Here is a 10,413-nt window from a genome sequence, read left to right as displayed (position 1 = left end):
CTTTATGACATCATTGTAAATTAATGTGCAATATTCCATCAGATATACCATATTTAATCAAGAATCTTTTAGTTGAAATTTAGGTTGCTTCTAATTTCATATATCACAAATAATGCTGCAAAATATATTCTGAAACACACCCCTACACACACCTATAAACACTGCCTTAGGAATCATTCCCAAAAGTAAAAATGCTAGGTCCAAAGAAATGTAAGATTTTAAAGCTTTGGATACATGTCAAGCTAAACTCCAGAAAGTCTTTCTCCTTCCACTCGCGTGTACAAGGATAAGCTTTTCCCTAGCCCAGGTTCTGGTGGGGTTTTTTGTTGTTTTTTTTTTAAATACCTGCCCATGTGATAGTTTAAAAATGAAGCTTTTGTTTAAATGTGTGGGGTTTTTTTTACTCATTGGTGAGGCCAAGCATTTTTCAATATTTTTTGCCCAATTTTACCTTTTTTACTTATGAATCATACACAAGCATCCTCAGCCCTTTTTTGCTGCCATTTGTCTTCTTACTGGATTGAAATAGCTTTGACATAGATGAACAGAACCTAGGGCCCTTTAAGTCTTATTTTAAGAGCTTATCATCATTATGTAAAAAAACATATTAAACAAAAGTTTCAGATACATTTAGAATTAGAGTATGAACAAGTTTTCCTTCTGCTTTCCCAGTACACTGTTTTATTTTTATTTATTTATTTGTTTGTTTGGCTGCACCTCGCGGCATGCGGGATATCTTAGGTTCCCCGACCAGGGATGGAACCTGCACCCCCTGCATTGGAAGCATGGAGTCTTAACCACTGGACCACCAGGGAAGTCCCCCCAGTAAACTATTTTAAAATGAATTTCATGTGTTGACTTTTACAAATTATTGAATAAAAACGTTCAGAACAACAAAAACAATGAAAGAAAGTCAGAAAAAAAGAGAAGTTAAGGACACAGGCCCTAGAAAAAGACCTCTGCTATTTTCTGTGTGTCTTTCTCACAGATCAATCTGAAACTGAACTTTTCCTGACATTAAGGCATTGAAAAGCCAAAGCTTGCAGTTATATAAGAGACATATCATTGCTGTTATGTTTAAAATGTTACAAAAAGAGATTTAAAATGTTCCATGGTTTCATGCATTTTAATTCTCTTTGAAAAGCAACGAAAAAAGATGTACACGGCCCACTTTGCCCACACCATCTCCTGCTCAATAATGGAATCACACCTCTCTTTTGAACCTCACATCTATTCCAGTTGCAAAGTGCCACTGTTTTATATGTCTTACTAAATGGAAAGGGGTTCAGAAATAAATTGCAGATTGGGGAGGAAAAAACAAACACAAAAAAGGGAGATTTAACGTGAGAGCCTTAAAAACGTAAAATCTGTTAATAGACATATTGCCGTTTGCTCCCAAGTTAGTTTCTTGAAAACATGATGGCATGAACACCTTTTTCTTAGAAGTATAAAGGTAAAGTCGCTTTTTGCTCCTGAAAGCTAGCACGCAGTTATAAAATGTGCTATCATTACCAAACACTTCCTGTAAAGGCTAAAGGTTTTGACCGACTGTTTCAGTGTGCCTAAAAGCTGTGCTATTAAAACATCATCGTGGTTCAATGGAGCACTGACTAGCATCAAGCCTCCAAAGCAGACTCAGGGTGAGACACTTCACCTGATTCAGTCTCGTCTGCAGCGTGCTTCGTCCTCCGGTGGAAGGCATTCGGCTCAGTGCTGCCTCAATCTGTTAACACGAAAAAACGTTTAAATACAAATAGGAGAATTCTAATGAGTGGCGGGGAGGTTTATCACAGAATGGAAAGAAAAGACTTCAGCCTAGTATTTTCTTGTCCATCTCGACTTCACATAAGTTTCCTCTGTCACAATGAGTAACAACAGCTTGGCTCACACACGTTTCTAGTGCGGCTTTGTGTGGCATCCACAGTCACTTCCTGGGTTTGACACAATAATTCCCTTCTGACTATTCCTCAGACGTAAGCATTAAGTACAGAAAAAGATTTAAGACATTTTTTTATGTTTGTTTTTACCTGGTCTTTTTCTTTTGTAAGTTCATCAAAAAACCGTTCCGTTTCAGCTAGGGTCCTAATTTTTGCTGTATACTCAAAATCATTGCCCTGTGGTGGTACGTAGGCAGGCTTACACTGCTCATAGCTAACTGATTTATTCTTCTCCCAGGCTGATCTCACAGAGACTTTCTTCACTCCACTTGGCAACGGTTCGGGGGAAGAGCTATGATTAACATGGATGTCAGTGGTTTTTTCTGAGTATTTTTTTTCTGTCAGAGAGAAAAGAAATTTCTTTTATTTCTTATCAACTCTTCCAGCAGAGCATGCACATACTAAATATGTTACCCAACTTCACTTTCTGGAAATGGCTGCTACACGGCCCAAAAAAATGTAATGAAAAGAGATACATAATGAACCATATATACTCAGTTTTCTTCTCCACAGAATTCTAAAAGCCCTGCCCTCCGTTTGACAATCTTAACAACTTCCCTAAATAAACTTAAAGCAAAAAAAAAGTTTAAAAACTAAACAACACATTTAGTGGACATATACCAACATTACAGAGTTAGTATTTTAAGGGCCTACCCAAGTGATTTCACATACATTATCTTATAACTTTATAAGATAAATGAGAAAAAGAAACTTAAAATATAAATGAGAAAAAAGAAGGTGCATATAAGTTACAGAATATAAAAAACTGAACAGTATGGCCCTGGTAATTAAACATTAACATCCCCTGTACCTCGGTTTCTCAACTTTCCAATGAGGATAACAACACTGACACAATATACGAGTGTCACAAATGCTTATTTTTAGAGGCCCTTGGGTAAAAAAAGATTTAAGTGCAGGATATAATGACATTTAGAACCTTGAAAAGATACCAGAAACTCACAAAATGAAAAACTAAAACCATAACTGATCATTTTTTAGGAAAAGGTACCTTCTGAGTCATCTAGAGGAAGAAACTGGAGTTGTTTCCTTGGATTGGGACGTTGTACTGTAGACACAGGAACAGTATCTAAATCATCCAAAAGTATATCAAATCTATTGAATGAAGCAAGTTACTTGTGAGAAAAAAAGTGTTAACTGATGTTCCCTATCTCCACGAGAAAGATGAGCTGGCATCCAGTTAACTTACATACTCACATATTTTTAAAAGAGAAAGGTGGTCAAATAATTTTTTAAAACTGAAATTTAATTTATATTCTCTAACACAAAATTATATTTACATACTGGCAACTTAAAGCATTTACCAATACATTATCTCATCTGATCTTTTTAACAACCATATGAAATAAGCAGGTAGGCATTATAATCCCCTTTTTATAGAAGAGGAAACTGAAGTTCAATGTGCTTCAGTAATTTTCCCCACGAGCCTGACGGAGCTGGGCCACCAGCTCTCCTGTCTTAGGAGTCAGTGGTCTTCCCAGCACAGCACACACTCCCAACCACACTTCAGGGAGGACAACTTTCTCAGGAGCACAGGTAAGCTTATGTTCAGTGACAGGGCCACACCAGGACAGCCCACTTCCTTGTACAAATGGCCCCCAATTTTCCCTGTATCTTATACCTTTTCAGGAAAACAAAGAATTATCATTCTATATCCAAAAGCTGGAAGAGGTTCTGAGGCAGTATTTAAATTTTACAGTAGCCAGTTTACATCCTTAAAAACTGTTTTCACATATTATAGTACTTTTTTATTTTTAGTATGACATTTATTTAAATGATTTAAATCCACAGAATCCACATTAACAACTGAAAAATTAGTGACAGCCAGAGGCATAAGTTGACATTTAAAAAAAATCAATACTATATATATTTTATTCAACAATTTTAGAGAACTTACCGAATCGGGCTGCTTTCATTTTTGCTAAGTAGATGACTAAATCCTGGGGACAAATTTTCTTTAGGGGATCGCTTTGGACTATAAGCCACAGTCACTGGTGTTAACATAATCTCTCTTTTTGCTACAGAGGAAAACGAAGAGGAGACAGTGTGTTCCTTCTATGTATGCGCTCGGCTGGCAGAGTATAGCTTCTTTTTCAGTACCTTATTTCTAACTAAGAATACATTTTCATTGTAAAACTTTTTCAAAGATAAATAAGAGTATACAAAGTAGAAATAGTTCATAATCCTAACATCTAGAGGAAACCACCGGCAAGATTTTAGTGTATCAGACTGTAGTTGCAGCGCTCTGACTCAAAACTGGTTTTTCAGGATTTTAGAAGTCGACTGGAAATAAGATGGAAACACCAGTGCACTAGTGAACATTCCTAATAACACAGTCATACACGAATCTCCCCAGCAGTTATGGAAATGGAAATTAAGGATACAGAAGCCCAGTGCTTAACTTTAAGACCATACTTATAATTGGCTAAAGAAAAAGGTGACTAATGCTGAGTAACCTTAGGTAAATATATGGGAAAAAAACATCATTTTTCAGGCTAGTTTAATTTGTTTGAACTACTGTTTAATTAGATAGTTGTCAAAATATCTAGTTGAGCTTGTCTCAAACACTGTGAAGTGGTATTAGTTGCAAAACATTTGCGGCACACACTCAAAAATCTCACTTTGATAAATGGTGAGAATTCTTCAGTTACAGTCATAGTAACTGTGCAATCAGATGGTGTTATTGAACAAGATCGAATTTAGGGATTCTGTGTTCGGAGCACTGTACGAGGGGCTAGGAAGAGAGTAAGGGACACGGAAAGCATCAAACAGTGTGAATGGCTCAGACGCCACTCTGCCAAGCCCAAGAGACATAAACCTCTAACTCTTACTTGGAGTACTTGATTTACGATTTGAAGGTGGTAAAGATGACGATCTCTGTGAAGCAGAATTAAATCTCTTTTGTCTTTGCTGGGCACCTTTCTCTGGGGACCGACTTGCATTGACTGAAGTGTCAGTTAGCCGAGGAGTCACCAATTCTGTAAGAGAAAAATGTAAAAAAAGAAAAACAAAAAAACAAAACAAACCTAGCTTCAGTTATCTGCTTTTTATTAACAGATGGTTACACCAAGCAAGCAATTCTTCTCACCATCTAGATTATAATGATTACTTGCAAAATGCACCACATTACAATGCTAAAAAATGCTTGATGAACAAAAACGTGGGAGTTTTTAATGAATTCATTCTGGTTCTCTGTTTACAACTGGCATTCAAGGTGATTTTTCAAGTTTATTTTTAGAAAGCAGGTCACTAATTTATTTACTAGCGGATACTGCTTTGGAAATGCAATGCCAAAGATGTTAATGACGTAATTAGCAGGCCCAACCAAATAAGCACCAGAGCAAGTACAAGTGCCTGGACCTGTGAAATAAACAGCATTCAACATACTTCCTGTCCTACTGATAGATGCTCAGTAACCAAGAAAGGGAAGAGTAGGAAATGTCACATCTCACTTTATGAACACCAAATGCCTGTCATAACTTTTTGACGTGTGCAAGTAAGACAAACTGATATGGAAAGTTTTCAAATATCCTTAAGAATGCCACGTAAATCTTTAATAATCAGAACATAATATGTCATTTGAAAAGGTACGTATGTGATGACAATGATAAATTAACAACTGAGGGGGACTTCCCTGGTGGTCCAGTGGTAAAGAACCCACCTTCCAATGCAGGGGATGGGGGTTCGATCCCTGGTCGGGGAACTAAGTTCCCACATGCCGCGGGGCAACTAAGTCGGCGTGCCACAACTACTGGGCTCACACGCCCTGGAGCCTGAGCGCCACAACTAGAGAGAGAAAACTCGCACGTCACAACTAGAGAGAAGCCCGTGCGCCACAATGAAGAGCCAGCACGTTGCAACAAAAGATCCCACGTGCCTCAATGAAGATCCCACGTGTTGCAACTAAGACCCGTCATAGCCAAATTAATTAATTAATTACTTTTAAAAAAATTAACAACTAGGAGATTCAACTGTCTGCTATGGGGCCGAAACAGCATAAAAATAAATTTAACTTTTTATTTTATTACTTGAGGCATTTCATTTTAAGAAGGTAATATAATCGGGGGAGAAAGGGGAAGAGATCTATATATCTATATTTCTATCAAACAAGGAATAAAATACTTACTATTTGAGGTATCCTCTTTCTCTGTCTGTGTGCCCCAATTTTTAAATACTTTTTCTTCATCAAGTTCTTTCAAAGCTTTCATGATTGGTGTGTCTGAAGTGTCTCTTTGTTTTTTTATCAATAAACTTGTTGGTGAACTTCCAGGTGAAGGATCCTTTTCCAGAGGAGAATGGTACCTTAAATAATAATTGTAAGACACACGGTGCTATGAACGGAATATTTGTGTCTCCCCAAAATTCTCACGTTGAATGCGATTCTTATGATGCATTCTTGTCCTCACCTTTTGGAGGTGATTAGGTTTTGATGAGATCATGAGGGTAAAGCCCCCAAGCTGGGATTAGTGCCCTTACAAAATAAGGAAGAGACATCTTGATCTCTCCCTGCACACATGCACCAAAGAAAGGCCACGTGAGGACAGAACCAGGACCCAACCAGGACCCTGACCTCAGACTGACCACCTCCAGAACTGTAGGACATAACTGTTTGCTGCTTAAGCCACCCAGTCAAGGGTAACTTGTTGTAGCAGCCTGAACTAAGATGGTTTACTGGGATTACTAGGGGAATAACATGGGGGTTGACAGTTCCTCCACAACGAATATGTATGCTTTACAAGGCAAATCAATAAAATTGAGCCTGTATATAACAGACCAGTGCTTCCCAATCCTTTTCACAGCCTAGAGCATACAGAAATATAATATTTATAGGGCACTCTGGAGTACATGAACGAGGTCGCTCATGGGGGCTCAGCTATCTGGAGGATGAGGATCAACCTCTTGTCCTAACTGTAAGCCTGTGCACAGGGCACACCACTATGCCAGCGGCACAGGTGGAGACAGCTCTGCAAGGCCTACAAAAGGAAAATTTCCGAAAAGCACTAGCCTTTCAAAATAAAGTAAAAATCGGATCCTCAAAATTAACACATAAAAGGAACGAGGAGATGGCTCTTTACAACTTCCTGAACTTTGAAAGGCAACTGAAATCTCTAAGGAAACCTAACAGTCTCTAAATATGATCTTCGACGGAGCCGTCTCACCCAGGAGGGCAGGTGGCCTCCGGCGGGCTGGCTGCCTCGCTGGCCCGCGTGTCCAGAGGCTGCCCAGTGAAGATGGAATGTTCTGCTCCCGGGATCAGCCACTTCCGCCGGCTGACGTCGGAGCTTGCCAGCGTGCTGTGAGGACGAGAAGTGTTCTCAGGCATTGCACGGTCTGCGCTCCAGTTTAGACTGAGCACATACAGAAAATAACCTGCTCTGAAATATGATTTCCACATTTACACAGGAATTTAAAAACAGCATAAAACAATCTTATTTTAGCTAGATGAACTCTATTTTACAGTTTTCAGCTCCAACTGAATTGTTATTCTTGGTTTCAGAAGAACAGTCAAGATTTAGGTACCGTCACGTGTACCCGGCTCTGAACACCCCGGCCCAGCCCCGCACCGCACTTCACACCCTTTATGTCCCGTCGAGCTCAGGGCCCTGAGGTGAAGCAAGAGCACCTTGCCTGTTCCTCCCAGACCAGCACTGCCCACAGAATTTTCTGTGAAGACAGAAAACGCCCTGCACGTGCACAGTCCAATACCGTGGCCACCAGCCATGCACACACGAGCTCGTGCATGCTTGCAACGCAGCTAGATTTAAACAGCTGTGGTGGCCAGCACCGCTGTACCGAACAGTGCAGTTCTAGACCATGACATTCCTCCCTGTGACTGTGAAGCCCGGCCCGACTGAGGCTCACCCCACCCTACACTCTGGTCACTCGAGGCCTCATCCTCTCCACACCGCCTCCTGCCCTCATCCCGCGCGCCCTCCACGCGTACCCGGGAGCTGCTCCGAACTCCCGCCAACGACTGGACTCCCTTCCTCAGTCGCCCCTTCAGAGGATGCTCACTGGATGCATCATCCCAGAGAAGGCAGCCCCCTTCAGAAAGCAAAGCTCCAAAGATCCTCTGGCTCCCGTGCTCGAGCATCCCCATGGCGCTCTCGCCACGAGGCCCACGACCCTGGGCAGCCCCTTCGCTGTGCACCAGCCCCTCCTAGCTGTCGGGCTCCTCTTCACCCCGCTCCCACCATCACCCCAGCCCACGCGCCTGGTAATCAGTACTCATCGCCTGGACCCCCTTCTCTGCTCACGTGCCATCGCATCTGACTGGCAGCAAAACCTAAGCCTGTCTGACTACAATGAGCTCACTTTTCTTCTGTGTCTGTACTCCTATAGTTGAGCTTTGCTGGAAAAAAGCTGCCCAGCTGTGTAGACTGGGGTATCACCACAGAATCACTATCACTATCTCAAGTGGACGCCCAACACTGGCTGCCAACACATCTTTCCGTAATTAAGGAGCTCCGATTCCCCAATATGACTATCTGACACCCTCTCCACTCTCCTCAAACCTCTCGCCCCAGCCTTGACTGTCAGGTGATAACCTTGCATCACACTCCAGAGAGAAAATAGGAACCACGGGACAGGAACTCCTGTCTTCCTCTCTCTGCTTCCTTTCACAACCAAACTTTTTAAGAGTTGCCTCTTTTATCTATCAGTATTTTCATTTCAGCTCCCAGTCACTCCTTTTCCCCTCAATTTTTAAATTAAGAATCATTTCAAACATTCTTAGAGAATTACAAAGAGTACTATAACAAGCACTTGCCCATACTTAGTTTTAATAAATGCTAACATCTTTACCATATGTGTTTTTAATTATAAGACATAAATAGCATATATATGGTTGTTTGCATTTTTTAAATTACATAAAGGGCATAATGTACACATCCTTTTAATGCTGCTTTTTCTACTCAACATTATGTTTGAGACTTACCCATGTTAATATCTACAGCTCTACCATTTTAATAGTTTATCCACAGTATGACTGCCTCACAAGTCATTTATCCTTTCTCCTGTTGGTGCATGTCTAGTTTCTAAGGTATCACCTTTCAACAATGCTATAATGAACATGTGTCAGAATTTCTCGAAGGTAAATACCTTAAACTCGAACTGTGGAATTTGAGGTGTGCTCACCTTCAGTCTTACTGGATACTGACAAATCACTCTCCAGATGCGCTGTGCCAATTTTCAGTCAAACCAGTAGTTTGAGAGTTCCTGTTTCTTCATATCTTTGGGAAATTTTACAATGACTGGCCTGTCTGATGGTGTGAGTGGTATCCCATTACTGTTTTCATTTGCAATTTTCTGATTATTAGTGAAATGAGCATCTTTTCATTTTCATTAGCCATTTAGGTTTCTTTCTCTGTGAACAGCTTGGTCATATTCTTTTATCAGTTTTTTATTGAGGTTCTCTTTTTTTTTTTTGATTTGTAGAAGTCCTTTATATTCTGGATACTAATCCTTTATTGTTTCTTGTTCACTTAAAAAATGTAGGACTTCCCTGGTGGCGCAGTGGGTAAGAATCTGCCTGCCAATGCAGGGAACCTGGGTTCAAGCCCTGGTCCAGGAAGATCCCACATGCCGCAGAGCAACTAAGCCCGTGCGCCACAACTACTGAGCCTGCGCTCTAGAGGTCGCTCGCCTAGAGCCCGTGCTCCACAACGAGAAGCCACTGCAATGAGAAGCCCGCGCACCACAACGAAGAGTAGCCCCCGCTCGCCACAACTAGAGAGAGCCCGCGCGCAGCGATGAAGACCCAACGCAGCCAAAAATAAATAAATAAATAAATAAATAAATAACTTTTTAAATGTAAAATAGTTCAAGCATGAAGACATCCAGATGATACTCAGGCACCAACCAACCCGCTTTATAAAATCTTGATCCTCTGCTGTATATCCTTTAGAATTCTACAGAGCGGAACAATACAGATACCACTGAAGTCCCCTGTGTACCTTTCCAACCTCATTCTTCCCAAAAGCAACCATTCGTGCTAAATTTGTGGTCAGCATCCCCATGAGTGCTTTTACACCTTTACTCCATCTGTGTGACCCGTAAGATCTGCAGAGCTGATTTACATGCTAAAGTCGATATAACTAGTACCCAATTTCTTCTGCAACTAGTTTTTTGTTGTGTGCCATATTATGTTCTTAAGATTAAACCATGTTGACAGGCTAGTTATGGGGTTGGCAACTGTGAGTAAAGAGCCAGATGATAAATATTTTAGGTATTATGGGCCAGATAGTCTCTGTCACAACTACTCAACTTTGTCACTGCAGCACAAAGCACCTATAGACGATACACAAATGAATAAGCTTAGGTATGTTCCAATAAAACTTTATTCCTGGACACTGAAAGCTGAATTTCATATAGTTTTCAGGTGTCATGAAATATTATTCTTTGATTTTTTTTTCCAAACATTTAAAAACAAAAACCATTCTTTGCTCACAGGCCTTAC

At 40.5% G+C, this 10,413-nt stretch overlaps 1 protein-coding gene across 1 annotated transcript in view; it reads right to left on the bottom strand.

The window, feature by feature from the left end:
• The window catches only part of MPHOSPH9 (M-phase phosphoprotein 9), a gene marked incomplete at its 5' end in the record, with an annotated part of 55,623 nt that overhangs the window by 4,715 nt on the left and 40,495 nt on the right, over nucleotides 1–10,413 (bottom strand). Inside the window, 7 exon segments of the mRNA XM_081253399.1 lie at nucleotides 1,655–1,723; nucleotides 2,028–2,275; nucleotides 2,947–3,050; nucleotides 3,853–3,973; nucleotides 4,787–4,933; nucleotides 6,082–6,257; nucleotides 7,115–7,249. Of these exon segments, the coding sequence (XP_081109525.1) occupies nucleotides 1,655–1,723; nucleotides 2,028–2,275; nucleotides 2,947–3,050; nucleotides 3,853–3,973; nucleotides 4,787–4,933; nucleotides 6,082–6,257; nucleotides 7,115–7,249 (1,000 nt within the window).

This window comes from Mesoplodon bidens (assembly GCF_964165515.1).
Source record: "Mesoplodon bidens genome assembly, chromosome: 13".
NCBI classification, from domain to species: Eukaryota; Metazoa; Chordata; class Mammalia; order Artiodactyla; family Ziphiidae; genus Mesoplodon; species Mesoplodon bidens.
This window is presented reverse-complemented; position numbering and strand designations above follow the sequence as displayed.